Source organism: Carya illinoinensis, chromosome 12 (genome assembly GCF_018687715.1).
Source record: "Carya illinoinensis cultivar Pawnee chromosome 12, C.illinoinensisPawnee_v1, whole genome shotgun sequence".
Classification (NCBI taxonomy): domain Eukaryota; kingdom Viridiplantae; phylum Streptophyta; class Magnoliopsida; order Fagales; family Juglandaceae; genus Carya; species Carya illinoinensis.
This window is the reverse complement of record NC_056763.1, coordinates 25,632,891-25,654,904: the sequence shown is the minus strand read 5'-3', so window position 1 is coordinate 25,654,904 and position 22,014 is coordinate 25,632,891. Positions and strand designations below refer to the sequence as shown.

Genomic DNA, 22,014 nt, shown 5'->3' with positions numbered 1-22,014 from the left:
GGTCATGTTAAAAGCCTCGAATTTGACTTGCATCTGTTAATTGAATGTTCTTGGTCGTTTGAACAGCACGAGTTTTACTACAGCTAAATAGCTGAACGGCAATGGGGTATTAGTTTCACTCCACTGTCGTTTTCTAAATTATTATTTCTGTTTTGCGTCCAACAGCAGAGCCCAAATTTTCTGTGGTTCGCTTCCCATGAATTTCTCTATTTTTTCCCCATTTCTTTCGCTCGTCTAAATTCCACAAAATTTTCTGCGGATAATTTTATAATGAAAAATTCTATTCATCATCTTTACATAATATATATCATATTTTTTTCTCTTACTAAATATGTGGTATATGAATAATAAGTAGAAGAATTTAATTATTTTAAAAATAATAAAACAAAAAAAAAATTAAAAGGATTAAAAAATATGTGATGCGGATAAATGATAAATAGCATTTTTTTTTTTTTAATAATTTGTAAACGGCACTGGTCGTATCGTCCAGTAAAGGACAGAGTACCAATTTCTCAGTTGTGATTAGTTCAATAAAAAAGACAGAAAAACGTCATTTATAGCCAATCATTTGACGTCTAAACGGTAGCAGAGTTTTGTGTCGTTTGGGAATTAAAGCCGTCCGTCAGGTCCCTCTTCTAAGATTCTAACATCCAACTGTCTTGCAGTAAAGCATAGCCGCAATTTACCATTTTCTGTTCATACAATTTCAAACCAAAAACGGCATGCGAAAATGGAAACCCCAAAGCCCTTTAACAGAACACGGTTTCCTTTCCTCCGGCAGAAAGAAAGTAAAATCTTTTCGTCAGTCAGTTTAGAACAGTAACATATTAGCTTGCTGCAATCTCAATCAAAATATCTTATTATTTGATCCAAGATTCTCGTAAAGATTGGTGATTTTATTTATTTTTCGTTAAATTCAATGAGATACTTTCTGAGATTCCTCACTGTGTCTTAGCAGTACAAGAAAAGAGGAGACAGGCTGAACAATATGATCATAGAATTGTTGCCCATGTACCTTGCTCAAAATTCTCCTCACATGTTTCATGGTATCTAACCGTTCATATTTCGGCTATAACTTTGATATATCGAGGTGCAGGTAAGGCTCAAGAAAGAGGCGACTACTGTAAGAATACTAAGAAACTTTAATGGACAGATTAATTGAGAACATTAAATTCATTTTCAGAGCATGTTTGTCTTTTCCCTATGATTACACATTTTAATTTAGAGTCATCAGCTGGTTTATGGAAAAGCTACGCACAGTCACAAGAATAAAAGAACGGGACAGAATGCATTGCTATTGCTAAGTGGGAGAAAATAAATTCTGGCTCCAGAAGTTATTCCCTTCATGCTCGGGGCTTGTTTGCGCTCTTGTACATGTTGTCAATGGCATTCTGTGCAATGAAAATATCACGTCAGTAATTTCATAACCAAGGATCTTTTGCGTACAGCCAAGACTCTGGGTATAAGGGCAAGTCTAAAGTCCAAAGGCCACGACCAAAGTGGAAAAAAATGAATAGCACTCCTAATATTTGATTTCTAGATGGCATCATGCTGACTTGCTGATTGATTAATAGCTATCATACATGTGCCGAACTTCCGATTTTCCAATTGAACAGTCAATGTGACAATGACAGCAATTTCAACCTTCCCCTTGTAAAGCCATAGGACATACAGATAGCCGTCTTATCAACACATCAAGACCTGATTTAATGGGTTTACTGCATAGGAGTGGCTGCATCTGGGATAGAGCTATACCACAGCCTGTGTCTAATACTTTTAATTGTGTCTATACGAAAGATAGATCATTCTTTTTTTGCTCGATGTATTTTTTTGCTGGTTCAAAAATAGATCATGAAAATGGGATTTTTTGCTGGTTCAAAAATCATTCCTCAAGTGAGATGTATTCGTGTGTGTGTGGAGAGAGAGAGAGAGAGAGAGAGAGAGAGAGAGAGAGAGAGACCTGATAATATTTTAGCAACTGAGGCCTCTTCTTCTTATAGGTTGGAGTTATAAGGTCCCGTTCGATGTCAAATGGTTCAGGATCAAGGTGAACAGCTCTAATAAACTCAAAACCTTTCAACTGGAAGAGCAGAAGTTAAGATCAGAAAAAGCTTAGTCATTGCATGTCAGAAGTTTACTCCTTGGACGAATGTCAAAGAAAGTAAGCAGCAAACCTTTTTTTCTTTAGCAATCTTCGTGAGCTCCCCAAGAATGTATTCTCTTGCTGCAGGATTTTCACAGACAGAATTGAAATCCCCAGTGATGCCATTTTCTTTGGCCCATTGTTCAAGTGCTTCCTTGCCAGGGTTCACAACAGCCACAAGGGAGGACTCCAAGCTGTTTCCGTAGACCCATATCTAAAATCGGAAGGGTAATAAGATAGATTTCACCAGGCAGATCAAAGCTGGATAATAAACTGAACCATTGAATGTGCAGACTTTGAAATCATATATCCTTCATGAGGAAAGAATAACCATACAACTAAGTTGCTACAAGAATGATTATCACTTCTTCTGAATTGTCTCCACCAGAAGAGGTGACCATAGGGAGCCTGCAAGTATCATACCTTGCTTCTGTGCAGGTAAAAAAAAAGAAGAGATCTAGTAGGTAGACATCTATGTCTGATGTGGTTCTATGTTGCATGAATACGGTCATCATAAGTAAAACTCAGCATCATATTTGTGAACTAAACTACAAAACTCCAAGTTCTTCATAATTAGAACCATATTTGTGCAAGTGTGGAAGGGCCACAGCAATAATGATGCTGTCACAGCATGTGTAGAAGTATCCATGTTACATACAAGCAACCAAAGCAAAGGAAAACAGAAGGGTATGCATCCTGCAAAACAAGACCCGGTTTGTTTGCTCAAAGGCCTACCGAATCAATAGCAGTAACAAGACCATATATGTTCTCCAAATTTTCGACAGCAACATATTCTCCTTGAGAAAGCTTAAATATATTCTTCTTGCGGTCAATGATTTTCAAGCTTCCATCTGGTTGCCACTCACCAATATCACCTGAGGCCAAGATCATCATCAGCAAGGCTAAATCTAAAAGTCAATGATAAGTGACGATAAAAGTTAAATCTAAAAAGAAAGAATGAGATGGGAAAACCTGTATGGAACCACCCATCAACCATGACCTCCTTGGTGAGGTCCTCACGCTTGTAGTACCCTGAAAACAACGTTTTTCCTCTTACACATACTTCTCCTCGTGGTGTATTTGAAAGGGCATCATATCCCATTTCAGGAACAGACTCTAGGCACACATCCACGTTGGGTACAGGAGGGCCTACTGTACCAAGCATTGGCAGTTCATTGGGCAGTGAGACAAATGTCCCCGCACAAGTTTCTGTCAGACCTACATTAGGATTGATACAGAATATAATTATCCATGCTCAACGTGAAATAGCAACATGGGCCTCAATGCAAGCCCACAAGGAAAACAAGGCATCTAGTAAACATTAACTTCTGAAGATTGGCATACCATATCCTTGTATAACATGAGCACATGTCACCACTCGCAGGAAAGTTTCTACGTGGGGGGCAAGAGGTGCTGCTCCAGACAGAATAAGGCGAACCCTACCCCCCAACCCTTGCTTCACCTGAGAATGCACAAAAAACCCAAGGAGATTCAGAAAGTAACCAGGATGTAGGTACAGTCGGTGTTAAAAAAGTCCGGAGGAGAGGCACTGGGGAAGACGAGAGAATGCATAGAATGTGCATTTCCATAACCTGACTAAAGACAATTTTGTCACAAATTGGAGATGCCTGTTCATGTTTACTCCCATTCTTCATGTTATGAAACTTGCTACAGCAGTCAAAACAATAGAAAAGGGTTATAATCAGGTTACAAGACACTGGGAATTAACAACATTAAATACAAAGCCAAGCTCAACAAAGTCTTAAAGTCGGATACACATACTGGGTATATGCCAAATTTAGCTATAGATCCAAAGCAATTAACGATCCATACATCAAGATTAAATAGATAACACTAGCTAAAGTAATGATTGTCAAAAAATGGAATTCTATAAGTAGAATTTATAAGGTGATGGTATTGGTGAAGAATCTCAACATCAATTGTGAATTTATACCATGACTTAATGTTACAATTATACTTCAAAAGGGAGCCCAAGCGTGATTGAGCATGGTTTACTACGAAAATTGTTATTTCTATTCAAGAGCATAGGTGTACCATATTTTTCCTGATCTTAAGTAATCTCAATGGTAGATGAAAAGACGCCCTCCATACTGAAGGACTGAAGGGTGCAATGAAGCCTAATGTATATCTGAATAAACAGTCACTCCCAAAGACCTCACATTTGCTTATTTTGATCTGAAAATTAAAGACTTTGTGTAGAACTCACTGTGAATATGCAAAATTGAACAGTGTCTTTTTCAAGAAGCTCCCCGAGGAAATCTTCTGATTTAAACCTGAAAATAAGCAGGTCGACAATAATTCATTAACAGTTGGAGATGCAAAATTTCTCATGCATTAATTTCACAGTAAAATGGCAAGAAAAAAAAAAAAAAAAGTTAAAAAGGGCAACTCAGTGCCCCACTAAAATGATGCACATGACAGAAGGGCATTTTCCTTACTGAAATGTCAATATTCTTCTGATTAGTTTCAACACAAGAAAATAACAAATAATAAAACTCATTCTTCAGCCCCAAAAGGAGGTTTACCAGAGTATATTCTATCTAACACACGTGGGACGGCACAGAAAATAGTTGGTTTTAGCTCCCCAATGTCCTCAATCAAAAGTTTGGCATCCTGCAGAAATAAAATAAGCAGTTATGATATTGAGCATTCATTGGGTGAGATAAATTTGTAATCATACTCACCCCACGCCAGAACCCTATTGAGGCACCATGTAAAATAAATAGCTCCTCAATCACCCGGTCAAAGATATGCGCAAGAGGAAGATATGACATATATACGTCCTTTACTTCCAACTATAAAAAGGACAAAAAAAAAAAAAGATCAATTAAATTAAATGGCCATAGCGCCAGTGTCTTTTGTCAGGAACAAAAAAAATAGATCATTTTTAGTGGATTGAGGCTGGTTCATGTTTCCATAAATAATAAGTTCAAATGAATAGGAAATCACTTGTTCATTAACACTCTCAAGTAGGCGCTTCACCCCAGCTAAAAGAGCAATGATGCTATCATTGGATATCATTACACCCTTGGGATCACCAGTAGTTCCACTAGTATACATTATAGTACACACATCACTTTTCTTCTTCAGTGGAAGATCAAAGTGTTTTCCATCACCCTATGAATATGAGGCAAACAAAATCTTGTATCAGAACCAATAACTATAAACAAATAACATGTATAATTATCTCGGTTCATGAATGACTGTTAGAAAAAAAATTAAACCATGAAACATTTCAAAAATATATAGAAAGATGTATAACTAAACTATTCATAGTACATGCCAAAAATTCATATTTTCCCCAGCAGCCATACGATATTTTCTAATGTATATGATAATATAAGGAATATATTCAACATGATACAAGAAAAAAATGCCCTTTTCTTGTATCAACATTCAAAACGATAACAAATTTATTACACACTATAAAGATAAGAATTAAATATCCTACCAGTTGCAAAAATTCATCCCACGAATATATTGTCAACCCAAACTTCTCAACTTCCTCCCTTTGTTCAGGGGTGACCTTGCCGAAGCTCACAAGTGCTGCAAAATAAAATGTGTATATTTCTTATCTGTGTATGCATAAAAGGAATCCAAAAGACAAGTTTAACTTACTTTTGAGGAACTCTGTTGTGTTTGGCAAGGTTTTCAACACCTGAAAGGGAAAAGCACAAGCTAATAAGAAAGAATCGTACCGTGAAAATAGTAAAAATTACCAGAAGGCTGACAACTTTTCTCTTTCATAGCACTCATTGACTGAAAGGTGACCTATTCCAGTAACACTCAAGTGTGGAGTGACTATAACGGTATCTTTCTAAAATGCACCCATGACTGCACTTTAGTTGGAAACACATAATAATTGTACCTCAGGGATTTTTTTCTCTTCAGCAAAAGCAATTGAAACCTCTGCATGGCATATAACAAATTCCACAGCACCAGCACCTAACCAGCGAACCAGAACAGATCAAACAGCAATAAACATTATATTTCACAAGGTGCTTAAGATTTAAGGTTTAAGGTCAATGCATATAAATGGTTGAATTTTGGAGAGAAAGTTGAACGTCTTATATATAACAGACTATGTTATATTTTCTAGCCATAAAAAACCTCAGTACCAAGAGAGTAGATGGGTCTGTATTGTGGTTTAATTAATTGGATGTTAACGAAAATCAATACCAACATATTATAAGTAATCTAGGAACCATGCTATTGTAGTGAATATGCATACCTAGAGTATCATATAAAGGAACACAATAGAGTCCATGAGCATTGCAGGCCTGCATTAGTTTTTCAGTGTTAATCAAAATTTTCCAGAGAAAAAGCGCACTGTTTCTAGGAGAAACTAAAGGCCATGACAACTAAGCAGCAGAGAGCATCATTAATCTGTATAAACACCAGATGTTAAAACTTCAAGTTTTGTCCATGTTTCATAACAATTAAAAACCGAACAAAGATTAGAGGGGGCTTCAACCAAAACTTTAGCAACAAAATGAAATTGAAGAAAAAATGTAAATCATAAGATAAACTTTTAAGCAAAAACCAATATCACTGGGACTGAAACATGAAGGGAAAATTTAATTTTGATTAGGGCCATAAACTGTGAGCAATATTGAACATAGGAGAGTGAACTCCACCCCAAGCTTTTCCATTTTAATTGGGTAATTATTACAAGATACACCTTCTTCGTTACTGACATCAGGGAAAAATCAAAGGAAAAATATATGCACCTCCATGCTTATAATCCATTCTGGAGAATTTACACCATAAATGCCACATTTTGCTCCCTACAATCCAGCAGTAGATAAAGGTTAGCGTCGTACACGTAAATTGCTAATGATGATATTTCAAGCAAGTATTGGGTGGAAAAGTATCTTTCGTATAATAGATAATAAAATACAGACTTACTTCCCCAAATCCACAACTTCGCATAGCATTTCCCACTTTAATTACCAAGTCATATACTTCTTTATAAGTTTGCCACACGTATTTACTAGGCTGCAAAGACATATAGCACAATATGACGATTTAGTTCAAAGTCAAAACAAGTTATAGAACATCAAAGTCAATCCACATAAAATCAGAGGCACAAACTGTACAGATATTTATTTACCTTCCCATCTAAAATCTCACGACGACCAAGCATCGGATTATCCGGACATCTCTCGACAGTCATGCTGTAACAAGTACACAAAAAGATTCGAGGAACAATCATTTCTCTAAAGATAAATTCATCGCTCTATCCATTTTTCATCATTAAAACAGTTGTTGTAGTATCTTACGGTAAAGCGGAATCAAAAAAGAAAGTTCTAAGCCAATAAACAGGCACAGTTAAGCAAGATTCTGGAAGAAGCAAAACAGAGAACTATATTTATTCAGTAAAATAAAGAACTTTGGACAAAATAATTTCAAAAGCTATATCACATGCACAAAAGATAAAAATAAAAAAGAAACTCATTTTAGCATGGTTCTTAAAAAATCTCTAAGAAATAAAATCTAGCAGCATGATCCGGTTCGGTTACAACAAAAAGTAACTGAAATCCTTAATTCCACCGTCACAATAATAATAAAATTCGTCATCTGTGCACTTGATATCCTCAAGAACAAATTTTGAGCAAGTTGTTTATTTTTAGATTCGTCCTCGCTAAAATCCAAACAAAACAAACACATGCAGTCAGCTTTTCTTTCTCTCTTTGAAATCATAAAAAGCAAAACATAGAAAGAAAAAAAGTCTTCTCCATTTCTTTTACCGGGAACTTTTTTTTCTCAGCAACCAAACAGAATTCTAAATGAATAAGTACCGGAACACATCCCAGCAACTATGCATTCCTTCAATCGGAGGCGGAAATCCATCCTTAGCAAAAACACTGCGGTAAACCGTTCCCATCGACGGCCTCCCATCCTCGGCCTCCTTGGCCTTCTCAACCTCAACTATAAACCTATTCTGCGCCATTCTCAACTCTCTCTCTCTCTCTCTCTCTCTCTTCCACCGAACCAACAAATCTCAACAAATCGATCGCTCCACCCTCTGTATCTCTAAGGAACGTGCATGTTTGTCTGTCTAGCTATCTATTCATATATATACAAACACGCACACACGTAGAGAGACAGCGCAAGAGTAAAGGAGCGAGGTGGCCGTTTCTGTTTGTGGCCGGAGTGGCAAAATTGGTAAATATGACTTCTTTATTCTTTTTTTCAATTTTATTTTCTCGACTTTATATGTATAAAAGCTAGTCTAGCTAGAGAGAGAGAGAGAGTGTCTGGTGGGATTGCGGTTGGGTTTGGCCAACCGCAGTGTTGAATTTAAAATCTTCACAGATTGGAAAATCTTGATTCTTTCTCAATAATTTCTCCTCACCGTCCGATCAAATCTAAGTTTGGTTCCTGATCGAATAGGGTTGGCTTATCTACGAAGGGATCATGTCTTGTGGCGTGGACTTGCCAAGCCAACTTCCCATGAGCCCTCGACCCTTCCGTTCTGTTTTCAGGAAATACATTATATACACAATATTATCATTTTATTTTTATTTCATTAAATATGATATGACACGTTTATTAATATTAAATAATTATTTATTACATATTTTTTATTATCTAATCGTAATAAATATATTATATCTTATTTAATATGATAAAAATAAGATGAATGTAGTATATAGCATGACTCAATTTTTTATCATCTAATAATAATAAATATGACACATTATATATAGTGAAATGAAAATTAAATGATGACTAGTATAATGTATAACATTACTCATTTATATAATTATATCATTTTATTTAAAATAATCTTAATTTTATCCTTGACTTATTAAAATTATTATTTTGACTCTGTAATACTCGGGTAACATTAAATACCTTATCATATTAGTTTTGAATTAATAATAAAATATGTATTTGGTATGATGGTTTAACAATGTTAGAATATCTTTCGTACGTAAGATTGAAATCTTCTTAATTCTGCTAGGGTTTTTCAATTAATTGACACGTCATTGTTGGTTCCCTTCCACGTACGTAAGTTGCCACTACGTACTTGGACTCATTCAATACAGATATCACATGGAAAAAATTGTAAAATGTATAGATCATAATACCACATTACATGTAAACTCTAAATCAAATCTATAAATACTATTGGAAGTTGGGCACGAGGTGGGTGGTGGGTCGACATAAAATAGTCATCATCAAAACACTTAAAATCGATGGATATCAATTGCTACGTGTAACAACGTGCTATGTATTTCATTATAATCAATGCCATATTAAATATTAAATACAGTTTTAAAATGTGTAAATTTATTATATATTGTTTTAAAAAGAAATAAGCTTGAAAGAAATGACAACATGCAAATCTCTGACCTTCCCCAATTATTTCGTTTTTATTTATTTTTTGGTTATTGCGTTAATGACTTAACGTGGATCTCACAATTGTAAAAGTGGAAATCTTAACCTAACTAACAAACAATTATGATTTTAGATTCCATATCTTAGCCTGTCTGTCCTATTGAAGAAGCAAACAACAATGTTTGGACATCGTTGTAATTTCCGAGTAAAATTAAAGTTCAATTATTTAAAATTAGAATAATGTTGACTACAATTTTAATACATGCAAATATTGTGTATTTTTTTAGAAATATTTTTTTATATCAATCACAGATTTACTCATAATTTTAAAAATAAATACACATAGCTTGTACAATCTAAAACGATAAATATTATTTCTGTAAAATTAGATACAATTCGAGGGTAAATTTCGCCTCCACACACTCCATTTTAAAAACTGCGAGGTCTACTTTTAAAAAAAAATAACTTTTACATTCAATCTTAAATTTTTATAATTTTTTTAAAATACGTGCAAGAGATACGCGTATTCTAAAACTTTAAATATAATTTATCTAAACTGAAAAACAATATTTTATTGTCTAATCCTAATTGATAGTTTTAAAAGTAAGTAGCATCACTATTGTAATTTCCCACCGGCGAGGAGACCTTAAATTCAGGAAAATTGGCCCTCCTAAAGCGGTGCCGTTGGGGCTACCGCTAAGATTATTGTTATTTTTTTTACATTATTTTTTAACAATTTTAAATATTTTAAAAAATAAAAAAATAATAATAATATCAAATAATTTTTTTTAATCATTAAAGAAAAATTAATACTAAGAGTGGTACCTCCTAACAAGGTCCCAAGCGGGGATCCCTAGCATTATTCCTCTTAATAAAATAAGTACACCATAATGGAGCTTGTTTGTACGTTATCTAGTATGTATTAAATTTTCTTTACGAGTAGTTGGCAAAGATAGGTCTGCCAAAACCCCCAAATCATGTAAATCCACCCGAGTTTTCGTCAATTTTGGGCCACCCTTTTTAATGACCATTCATTTGGATTTGCTTTGCAGTTCTGTTAAGAAATTAATTGGCACCACATAAGAAACCATTTTAGCTGGTGGTGGTGGTTATTATAGGATAGGTCTGTGCTTCTAATTCCTGAAAAAATGTACGAGAAATCACGTTTTTTTTTCTTGGTTGGCAAATAATATTGGATATGGGCGTTAGAAACAGAGAGTTAATTTTTTGTGAGGGGAAGATACAAAGATGAATGTGCAAGCATCGGATCTTCAAGCCTGACAGAACCAAAGCTGAAAATTTGTCTGGCGTTGCAAAGTGGCCACGGTCGTCCAAGTAGCCTCACAGCTCTGATTCTCTGAATCAGCAACAAAACCAGAGATACTTTATACAACAACGCCATTCAACATGTCTATCCCTATTTCGACAAAAATTCTAAAAGAAATTTTACAGATCTTGAAGATGGGGGTAAAAGACAGACTTTTAATTGCACAAAACACGGAAAATAGCCAAAAAAATCATTACTCATCTTTTATACGCGGGTGGCCATTACTAAGAAGTCAAATGTATATGCGGGTGGCCAAGGCAGCACAATCTAATCAGAAGGTCGAGACTGAACTCATTTTTGTCAGCTCAGTAAGATTTTGGGCTGCTTTTGGAATTGCAGAAACAAAATCTGCTTCTAATTTTAGTTCTTTGGTGCCAAAAAAAAACAAAAAACAAAAAAACTCAAATATTAGTCTGTAACAGTGTTGGCCATGGTCGAGGAGTTTCTCAAGACATCCTTGAGGATTTTGTTTTTCTTCTACCTTCGGTTGAAACTGAAAAAGAAGCCACTCAAGTTATATCTAATTTACAATGGATGGCTAAGTGGGACTCAGGTTTAAATCTAGGACAGCGTTTTACATGATAATAGATATATCTCGATGTTTATGTTGTACTTAACAATAGGAACTCCCACGGAAAGAGCGAGGGGTAACCAAACTAGACAAAATAGGCCTACCAGATCTTCATAATTTCGGTTGAGATGTAACCCTTAAGGGAAACTTGTTACCATGATTTTCTTCCACCACAAGTGAGGTATTTATCTATTTAAAAATAAAATAAAACAATGTGAATTCAGTAAGGAATCCTGAACCCATGCAGATAACAAACACTGCCATCAACCGAAAACACAGATCCTAGAACAAAATTTCCAACTGATTTAACAAAATTTACAAAAACTCAAGCTGCAATCTATCTTATTCAATAGGGCTCCACCTCCGTTAACCCTTTATCCAAAAAACAATAAATATAGAGTAACCATTTTAAAGAATATTACACCGGTTTTAACAGCAGTCAACTCTCGTTAGTTATATCTTGGTTTGAATTCTGATTATGGATATTTTTTCCTTACCTCTTTTTGTTTTTCTTTCTCCCCTTTACTTGTTTCTCTAAACTTCTAAGCCTTTGACTGATAACTGAAGATGAAGAAGTTGTTTGATCTGAACGCTTCACTGACTCAGGAAGCATGGCGGTAGGTTCCTGTTTGACAACTGTAGAACGTTGCAGAGCTGAAAACGCAGAGAAGGCAGGTTGAGGGGCAGTAGTCGGCTGCGCCAAAGGTATTTCAGGAATACCTAAGAACTTCTTTACCCCAGGAGATTTAAGTACTGAAAAGTTCAAAAAACACAGCCACTTCATTTAAGAAAAGTGAACAGAAAATTTCATAAAATCAATATCAAAGTTCTTTATTCAACTGCCAGACTTCTAGACCTGAAATCAATGCATATTCCTGCATAACTAAACGTGCATAACGCTGAAGAAGCTTTGCACTTTCCTAGATGGAAAAGGTAAAAATGAAGTTGAACTTAAATTAGAAACTAAAAGACTCACCCAGTCCATACGTGAGTGAAAACAAATTGGATGTAACCCAGTAACAAAATATAGCCTGCAGTGTATAAAAACAAGTATCATCAGCTCGACTTCAAGCCATATGGTAAATATCCTCCCATGTCATTAAAAAGTGAAACAACCATCAAAGCAAGAGAAAGGGACAATACATCAAAACTTACCACTCTCTATCTATTACCATTTAGATGACACCACAAACACCGAAAAATTAATAAAGTAAACTGACACTTCTTGTAGTCGCTTATGACTCCATTAACAGTAAATTACACACCCAATTTTATGGGTGCAACCATTATAGGGCGATCATTGATTGCAACATCCGTGCTTCTGTTAGAAGTGAACAAAAACAGGGAAATGATGCGTGTACAGGATGAATCATTGAATGGTGCATAGGTATGTGCAAAGTTTTTACTATTCATGATACTGTAGCGTGAACAGTAACAGTTATTGCACGTATCCGTGCACCATTCCGTGATTCACTCCGTGCATGTGGCAGCATTCACAGAAAAAGTGCTTTACTACAATGTCTCCAAAGCAATTAAATGATGTTGTATTACCTTCGGAAAACTCATGGTCAATGGAACTGTAAAAACAGCAAGGCCCCTCGAAACATTTTTCATGGTGCGGCCAACAGGATTTCCTTGCAAACCGTCTTGCATGTTGCACTGAGGAAAACACAAAATGAGTTAAATTTCAAATTAGTTCAGGAATCCCTCCCCCTAGAAAAAAAAATGGAGAAAAGGAGAAAAAAAAAACTGCAAACGAAAAGGTAGAACAAGAATAATGATACAAACTCAACAAGTTAAAAGTGAAGCAATTAGGTAGGCAACTTAGAATAAAGGGGACTTCATTCAACCTAATGATACGAAGGGAAACATAACAATAGTGTTCCATTAATACTCAAGTCAAATTCATCATGGTCCCTATCTAAACAGAAAGTAAAAAAAGATTAAATAAATTAAAACATAAAACAGGTACCTACCTCCACGGTTACTAAGAATGTCAGTGCTGTCAAAACGGGCAAAATGTATAAAGTATCTGGAGTTGTGAGATCAACAAACCAGTAGGCTCCGCCACCTTTGAATGATGGAACTTTTTCTGCCATATTTGAAATCTGCCAAAGAAAATGTAATCAGGGACATATCTAGAGACAAAATATAAAACCAAACAATTAGCATAAGAAGGATAGTGTGAACAAAGAAAATGATCTTACCGCAAGAAAAAAACCAAAGAACACAGGACCTTGTATAAAGAGTCCCTTCAAGGGAGTAAATGGGCTAACACCGTATCTGCAGAGCCCAAATCACAATGGCAGGATGAAGATGTCAGGAAAACTGATGTCACATTGGGGAGTCGATTACTCAAGGTTAGCAGAAAGATACAAGCTTGTATTTCAAAAGAGACTTTGGCACAAAAGGTTTCATATTTGAGTCTATAAACAAAATGCACTTTTGTATTAACACAAAATAGCATAATCAATAGTTCTTGATGGCCTTGAAACCACCAAACAATTCCCTTAAGACAGATTAAACAAGGAGATTGCACTACACACTGCAAAGCAATTGATATGACAATTACAGCATATGGGGATCATTCATGCTTTATTTTCACGTCAACTATTAATCTCTATCAGCAACACAAATTTTTGTGGGATTAAATTAAAAAAAAAAAGTTACAAAACTATGAATGCAACAACTTTTCTCTTAGAGGTCATGGAAAAGTAGTTTACTCCTTAAAAAGCTTCTGCATTTGTTGTTGACCTTCAGCCACAGCCATGGGCTCCATACCCTGAAAAGAAAGATAAGTGTTCACATGCTAGGACAAGTCTTCCTTTTTTTTTTTTTTTTTCTTTTTTTTCTTTTTTTTTGAGATCGATAGGACCTGTCATTTTAATAAGTATCTACCTTTGTAATGCATTCACATCCACAGTAGATATAGGTATATCACAAAGTGAGTATTTATCGGCACAAGGAGATCTTGACGGACCTTCACTATTTCAAGAACATAACTAAATATTTCTTGGAACACAGATAAACCCAGAATTAAATGACTTTTCAAGCACTTTATAGATATATTCAAGTGTGGAGTCTGCTACCTAAGGTGGGTGACAAATGAGAAGCTGATTTCAAGTAGCATTCTACATCCTTGGTAGCTTTACCTAATATGAAACCTGAGCTAACTGTTCATGATATTCGTGGATCCTAAGCACGTGCTAGCAAGTTGATCCTTCAACAACTTACTAGTGAAATATAAAAATCTGGTTAATGAGCAATAACATGCACCTTGTCCTAGGTAAGTAACACTAGACTCGTGGGTAATTTGTACCAACAGAACTACTGCAGGTGCTCAGGGATTTACAAAGTGATACCATGACACAAATAATAATCACACAGAATACCTTATCCTGCATCTGCTGCTTTAATTCCTCCATGCGTGGCCTTAATAGCTGCAGAACGTACACGAATCATAAAGGATGCATTACCGCTAGATAAAAATAAACAGATGTATGCTATGTGAGTCTGTGACAAAAATTTGCTGCTCAATAAAAGAAAACAATTACAGTATAGATTAATGTAATTTTGTGGCACAGACGATAGATTCTCCACAAACAATACGAAAAGATATGAAGAAAGTACTTTGTGGAAGTGATAAGTCAGCAATGAATGTGTAATGGCACTGCCCGTAAGAGTTAGCAAAGACTATTTATACATCAACAGAAAATTTCTTAATCAGTGAATAGGTACGAGTGCATAAGATCGTCAACAAGCACATAAAACAATGATATAAATCAATTAGAAAAATCAAGTTGCAGTCACTAACAAATTGCCACATACAGTGAGTTTTGCAGTAGCTTTTAGTTGATTTATCAAAAGTGGAAGTGTCGCTCCTCGAATCAAAAGAGTTGTCAAAGCTATGCAAGCCCACCTGAAAGAAGGTAAAAAAAAAATGATAAAATATAGTAAAAAGTGCTTCCATTTGTAACATCGAATGGCCTCAACTTTGAACTTGGTGTAAACTAAAAAAAATGGGCGAGAAAGCGCATCATTCATCCATTTTCCTCTAAACATATAAAGGTAATAAGTTATTTGCAGTAACAAAAAACCTAGTATTGGAACAGTAAACTTCTGTGACAATATTAATGTCAACCATAAAAGATGCCACTTCGGAGATTGGTTCCAGAAATCTCCGAGGAATTTTGTGGATAAGTCAATTTCATCATAAAGCACAAATGAGTGCAACCCTAGCACACCTAGTGTACACAGGAGAAAGCACCAAACAAGAAAAAAGAAAGGAAATGTTACATTCCATTTCAACATCCTGGACTTAAAGAGCTTTTTTAAGAAATCCCGGACTACTTTGAGTTGATATCCAGGCATAGATTTTTTTGGCGATATGGTTCTAAGCTCACCCACCATCTCCTTGCATGCACCTTACTAAATTTGGAGTCTTGAAACTAAAGAATTGATAGGTAAAAATTTCTGTATTCATATGTCAGAATTTATGGTATTTCATAGTGATTCATTCATTTCTGGTTCTCTGTGCATCACTTCTTTTTTAACAGTCAATAATTCTTGAAGCATTTTTTTATCGGTGATAATTCTTGAAGTATTTTCTTAAGAGCAAACAAAGTTCCACAATATCTGATATCTAAGCATCCACTAGCGGTCACCATAGTGCTATAAAATATGTCATTCTAAAATTCAAAACAAGAAAATAGAAAAGAAAAGAACAGAAAATTACAATGGGTTCTCACCAGTTCAAGCCGGTAAATGAATGTAAACCATCTATAAAATGCTGCAGGGCCTGGACAGGCAAGAAAGAATCAGCAGCAGCAATGGCAACTTCGTTCACTGCTGGGACCTGGGAAGCCACAGCTTGTACAGTTGTATCCGTGAAAACCCCAGCGACATCACTCATTATTTCAATTTTCCCTGACCCATCACCAACTGTAGTTGACATATACCTGCAAAATGAGGGGCCGAAGCTCGGCTGAAGAAACATGTGGGAGCATCCTCTATCTGGGAGAAAGCCACCTAAACCACCTGACTTGTTGAAGCTGCTACTTCCAAATGACCTCCTCGGGGAAACATTATCAGGTCTTTGGTAAGAAAAATCATCGTCAATCTTGCATTGTTTTCGATCGTCATCATGGAAAACATAACAAAAAGATGGCTGGCATCTTCGTGCAATAAGTGTCGCTCTTGTAGAGAGACTACGCATATAAGCCATTGGTGATATTCTGAAAGTAAATGTCAATACTAATCGTCTGAGAATATCATGGGAGGAAAAGGAAATACACTCAATTTGATAAAACATTAAAGAACGCATGACAAATTACATTGTATCCGGCTGTTAAGCTCGAGAGAATAAGTCTACAAAGATTGGACGGGGACAGATCAAAATACTTTAAACCCCCGGCAAAACGTCAACACTAAAAATATTTGGTTTTTAATAAGGCAGGGAAGAATGTCTAACAACGATATTAGAATATTAAAACGAGAAGACGGATCAAAATTCATAAACCCTAGCAAAACCTTAACAGCGTCGACTGGTCAGCATAGCTAAAATTTAACCTACAAACTAAATACCACGATAGTCTACAAAGGTTACCACCCAAAAAAAAAAAAAACGTGAAATCAATTCAAAGCCACTAAACTCGTTCATAATCCTAGTCACAGTAACGATCCAATATCTATTCTAAGCCAAATACATGCTTTGAAATACGAATCAAATACTGAATCGTTGAGTTCGAATCTGCAATTCAAGAGCAGAGACTATTGCAGATTGGAAGATTTGGAGGAGAGCTCACCTTCACGAAACCACCTCCGGCAGAAGAGGAAGCTAAGAGAGTTTAGGGACACCGTCCAAGATCCCCAGAAGAGTTTCGGAAAAGAGTTGCCACAAGGAATTTGGACCTGATCGTATTTACTATTTACCCTGATCCGTCAACCCGAGTCCAGATCGGCCCATTTCATTCCAGACCGCTCCAGCACGGTCTAGTCTACGCTCCAAGCCTAATAGTAGTTGACACGTCCGCACCATCCCTAACCAATACTCGACCAGCAAGTCGCAAGATAGCTGTCTATAATTTGTAGTAAGTTTTACGTGTGAGAAAGACTTTAGACTAAGGGTCGTGTTCGTATTACATCAAATATGTATATTATATTAAATAAATTAATTATAATTTGATTTGTTAATTTCATCGTGTCAAAATTTTAAATTTTAATACGATTTATTAATATAACGGGTCGTGTCGTGTCAACTTATTTTAATCCATTAATAAATATTACGAAATATATTAACATAATACAATACAATACGACCCGTTTTAAATTGTTTATGTAAATGGATTGAATATGCCTAAAATTAACTCGTTTGACATAATTAAATTTAGCATAATTTTATATAAATATTAAAATTACAATATTTATAAAAATTATAAAACTAACTAAAAGTCCAAAATTACAATCCAAACAATAAAAATATCGAAATTGAAATTCTAACAATTTTATTTTGAGGTATAATTGTAATTTTAACTTTCTTAACGTGTCAAAATGGGTTGACCCGTTATCAACCCATTAAGTAATCATGTCTTAATGGGTCAACCCGTTTTGACCCGAACACGTTAAGACTAAATCTTAACCTGCTATTATCGTGTTGTGTTCATGTTACGTTAACAGGTCGTGTAACAAATTGACACCCATACTTTAAATAATATAATTATATAAAAATAAATTTATAAATTAATTTGACTTATTTTGGTATATTATATTATAAATTTATTTATATTATAAAATAAATTTAAAATATCACATAAAATTATGTCAATTTATGAATTTATTTTTATAAAACATATTTATATCTATGACAATTCTATTTATATTTTAGAAAATACTCTAGTCACAAAGTGATTACACAAAAATAATTTCACAAACTGATAGTTTGATGTGGTTCATCAGATTGTAAAGTTATTTTTATTATATAGTAGATCAATAGATTAGATGAAGTCATATTAATTTATGAAATTATTTTTATATAATTTATTTATAGATGTAGCAGTTGTTGAACCCAAAGTTTCAAGTTTCATGTGATTATAAATCTACACATGGATTTTGATGATAACAAATAAATTTAAAGAATAAAGGAGTTTCAAGCTCAAGTTATCCACATAATAGAGTCAAGCACATCAAAGAACCAAGCATAAGCAAGAAGGAAACAAGTTTACATTAAAGTCATAGAGTAATGTTGTAAATCTCTTAAAATTCAAAATTAGGATTAATGCTCAAAATTAATATTTTATCATAAAGTATTAAAATACATTTTCCACATGTGCATGAATTTTTTTGAAAATTAAGTTTAAAAATTTTGAAAGATGATTGATTGTCATCTTTTACATGTGCATGCCTTGATTAAATGGTTGAACTTTGAAAATATTAAAGATGATTGATTGTCATCTTTCACATGTACATGTTTTATTTGAATATTTTCAAAAATGATTGATGTTTTTTTAGACTTATACAAAAGGTAGATGATTTTGTTTGAGAAATTTGAAAAGTAAAGTGTGCTCATTTTGTCATATATAAAAAGTAAAAGATTAAGTTTAAATTTTTTGAAAAGGAAAGTGTGCTCCTTTTGTCATATGCAAAAAGTAAAAGATTAGGTTTGAATTTTTTGAAAAGTAAAATGTGTTCCTTTTGTCATATGTCAAAAATAAAAGATTGGGTTTGATTTTTTTGAAAAAGTGAATGATGTTGTCTTTGACATGTGAATCTTTTTAAATTTGAATATAAAGTCTCATATGCCTATAAATAGATCATTTGAGAGCTTCACATTCACAACATCCAGAATATACAACATTCATTCAAAACTTTCATTCTCTCTTCTCTAAGCATTGAGTTTTAATCCTTATTCATTTTGAGAGATATAGTTTGCGTTGTATTGTTCTTATTTCACTCATTGAGTAGTGTTTTCTGATAACCTACCCACTATCAGCTCTTATATCAGAAAAAGAGTGTGTATAACCCTTGTGCGTGTAGAAAGTGTTCTACACGGGGAATAGTTGAATCACTACGTGTAAGGTGATTGCAAGTGTAGAGGGTGTTCTACACAAATCCTTTGTAGCGGTATTGTTCAAAGGTGTAATAGGTTTCTATCTCCACCTGAATGAGGTTGAATAGTGAATTTGGGGATCCTCAAGGGGTAGCTTGAGGCGAGGACGTAGGTAGTGGGGCCGAACTTCGTTAACATACTGAGTTTGCTTCTCTCTTACCCTTATTCTTTATATTTATTACTGTTTCGCATTTTGTTTATATTTTATATTGTGTATTTAATTTATAATTGTTATTTTTTTTAAATATAACTTAATTCACCCCCCTCTTGTATTAGTCATCTGGGCAACAGCAGTAATTTATATTTTATTTATAAGTTAGTGTATATGATACACCATTTACAATATTGATGTGTTAAAATTATATTGATAAAATTAAAATTTATTTTACAAATTAAATCATGTCATATTGATGGGTCTTACAAATTAAATATATCTCAACCATTTAGTTTGAAAATAGTAATTAAAATTTAAAGTAAATTTCTTTCGTTGTTTATTTTTCACTTTTGAATGAAAAATCATCTAGTATCTATATATAAAATCAAAGATAAATGATATTTACAATATTAGAATGTGCGATCTTCACGCACTCTATTTAAAAAAAGTTTATAAATATAAGATCCACAAGAAAAAATTATTTTTTAATGATGGACCTCATTTTTTTAAATGAAATGTGTGGGTTGCATATCTTAAAACTATATCTAGCATTACTTAAAGTGAAGTAATACTAGATACAGTCTTAAAGTGTATAAGTCTGCACACTCCTTTTAAAAAATAAAATTTACTATTAAAAAAATAATTTTTCATGTGATATAGAAATTTATCCATTTAAAAAAAGCTTGGCGCTTACAATATACTCTTGAACTATTAATATTATTTCTCATATATTCAAATTCCGAAAGAACAATTGTTGATTTTAGATGATAAGGGTCGCATTTGGCAAATATGGGAAAGCAAAATAAGGAGTACTGGACAGCAAGTTGCATGCAGTCAATATTATTCAACCAAATCCTTGATTCGTACATAACATATATATAACATAACATAACGGCGTCGCTTTTACATTTCACACTCTTTATCTTATTTTAAGAACAGAAACATAGATGTCCATCTTGCTGAACTCGAGCCAGATCAGTTTATTCAATGGCCGAACTTCTCGTCTCCTCTCGTCAAAACCTGCATATCAGATGTCAAATATGAACTTATTTTCCTCATCTTTAAACAGCAATATTGGCATTTAAATTATTGCAATGGGTTTTATAATAAATAATATATTTACACACCAATTTATAAAAAAATAAAATTTAATATTAAAATATATTTTTACCATGAAATCTTACAGAATAACATGATCAGCGTGATATGTTAAATTATAAAATTATATTTATTATAAAAATATAAATCATATGAACTCATGTCATTTTGTAAATTTGTTTTAATGGTATCATTCATCGCCTCTCTTTAATATTTTATGTATGTATATATCATAAACTCTAAAGAATTACCTGGAACATTCAAGGTGGCCACGAGAGACGTGCGGCATTCTAATGGACACGTGACATCTCCCGTGTAGAGAAGTGACGACTGAAGTCTGGACCCGCCCGAATAATGACAATGCTGATGCGGTCGTGAAGCACTCACATGCAGCCCTCCGATCTCGGTTGCTGTTGAAATACCTGCCGACGTACCTGACACCATTACAGCAACCATGGGATGGCTGATGATGATTTCTCCTTAGGTAAGGAACGCAAGGGCGCATTTCACGTAGAATGTTCTGGCATGAGGGTGCAGCCATGGCTGACCCTGAAACCAGTAAGAGAACAATGGCTAGGAAGCAAGCTAGCTGATGATGACTCATGGCCGTTTGGACTGGACTTTTAAAATGTTATAGGTGGGAATATTTTGAACCAAGTTGCTTTGGTAATTTTGATGAATGTTGTGAAGGGATAAATGATTTATATAGGCGTACATATTCTAGCTAGTTAATTTGCATGCATCGATCTTTTTGTTGTCCACAGAGTAAGGATTTCCGTCGCCGAAAGATCATGATTTTCATGACATGGGTTTGTTACTGTCAATGGCCGGATCACGCATGCTTTATACCTATTTATAATAATTTTTATGAGCTTCAAAAGTTCATGCTCGTGTACCTACTTTCTTCAAAAAATAAAAACAATAAGAAAAATATATCTATTTTTTTTAACCTTAAAGGATAGTAAAAATAGAAAAAATAAATCCTAATTAGTCAATTATTTGTTAGCTATTGCGTATACTTTATGAGTTATTATTTTTAAAAAATCTAATTGCAAGCATAATTATATACTAATATATGTACCAATCGAATGTGATTGGTTAAAAAATTGATTTAATTAAAAACAGTACTAATTTAAATTTTAAATATAAAAAAATCAATATTAAAATACATATTAATACGAGACTTTGTTTGTATATAATAAAACTTTATTATTTTATTATCAACTGATATTTAGATAACATTATTCAC

The 22,014-nt window shown here is 34.1% G+C and overlaps 3 protein-coding genes across 3 annotated transcripts; all 3 read right to left on the bottom strand.

Moving 5' to 3' along the window:
* Positions 1-1,154: 1,154 nt before the first annotated feature.
* LOC122290087 (long chain acyl-CoA synthetase 4-like) lies at positions 1,155-8,360 on the bottom strand. The gene is made up of 19 exons (XM_043097623.1): positions 7,966-8,360; positions 7,278-7,341; positions 7,073-7,162; positions 6,895-6,951; positions 6,396-6,444; positions 6,033-6,109; positions 5,783-5,822; positions 5,616-5,710; positions 5,114-5,281; positions 4,849-4,959; positions 4,690-4,777; positions 4,371-4,437; positions 3,736-3,811; positions 3,488-3,605; positions 3,116-3,361; positions 2,879-3,018; positions 2,175-2,357; positions 1,961-2,080; positions 1,155-1,391 (listed from the first exon to the last, which is right to left on the bottom strand). Exons 1-19 carry the CDS (start codon positions 8,115-8,117, stop codon positions 1,344-1,346), a joined length of 1,989 nt encoding a protein of 662 aa, XP_042953557.1. The 5' UTR covers positions 8,118-8,360; the 3' UTR covers positions 1,155-1,343.
* A 3,332-nt stretch (positions 8,361-11,692) lies between these two features.
* LOC122290128 (mitochondrial inner membrane protein OXA1-like) lies at positions 11,693-17,370 on the bottom strand. Its single transcript, XM_043097679.1, has 10 exons — positions 17,214-17,370; positions 16,158-16,643; positions 15,238-15,328; positions 14,802-14,849; positions 14,133-14,191; positions 13,617-13,692; positions 13,386-13,517; positions 12,961-13,068; positions 12,386-12,440; positions 11,693-12,162 (listed from the first exon to the last, which is right to left on the bottom strand). Exons 2-10 carry the CDS (start codon positions 16,631-16,633, stop codon positions 11,903-11,905), a joined length of 1,305 nt encoding a protein of 434 aa, XP_042953613.1. The 5' UTR covers positions 16,634-16,643; positions 17,214-17,370; the 3' UTR covers positions 11,693-11,902.
* Positions 17,371-20,491: 3,121 nt separating this feature from the next.
* LOC122290361 (non-specific lipid-transfer protein-like) lies at positions 20,492-21,457 on the bottom strand. Its single transcript, XM_043098003.1, has 2 exons — positions 21,017-21,457; positions 20,492-20,687 (listed from the first exon to the last, which is right to left on the bottom strand). The coding sequence occupies exons 1-2, from the start codon at positions 21,367-21,369 to the stop codon at positions 20,681-20,683; spliced, it is 360 nt and encodes a 119-aa protein (XP_042953937.1). The 5' UTR covers positions 21,370-21,457; the 3' UTR covers positions 20,492-20,680.
* Positions 21,458-22,014: the final 557 nt, after the last annotated feature.

Coding starts and splice junctions, on each gene's coding strand:
- LOC122290361 (XM_043098003.1), bottom strand. CDS start 21,369: ATGAGTCATCATCAGCTAGCTTGCTTCCTAGCCATTGTTCTCTTACTG.
- LOC122290128 (XM_043097679.1), bottom strand. CDS start 16,633: ATGGCTTATATGCGTAGTCTCTCTACAAGAGCGACACTTATTGCACGA. Junction 13,693..14,132: donor ATGCAGAAGCTTTTTAAGGA/GTAAACTACTTT, acceptor TGGGCTCTGCAG/ATACGGTGTTAGCCCATTTA. Junction 13,069..13,385: donor CATTCTTAGTAACCGTGGAG/GTAGGTACCTGT, acceptor TGTTTTCCTCAG/TGCAACATGCAAGACGGTTT.
- LOC122290087 (XM_043097623.1), bottom strand. CDS start 8,117: ATGGCGCAGAATAGGTTTATAGTTGAGGTTGAGAAGGCCAAGGAGGCC. Junction 7,163..7,277: donor GTGAGATTTTAGATGGGAAG/GTAAATAAATAT, acceptor ATGTCTTTGCAG/CCTAGTAAATACGTGTGGCA. Junction 3,362..3,487: donor TCATGTTATACAAGGATATG/GTATGCCAATCT, acceptor ATCCTAATGTAG/GTCTGACAGAAACTTGTGCG.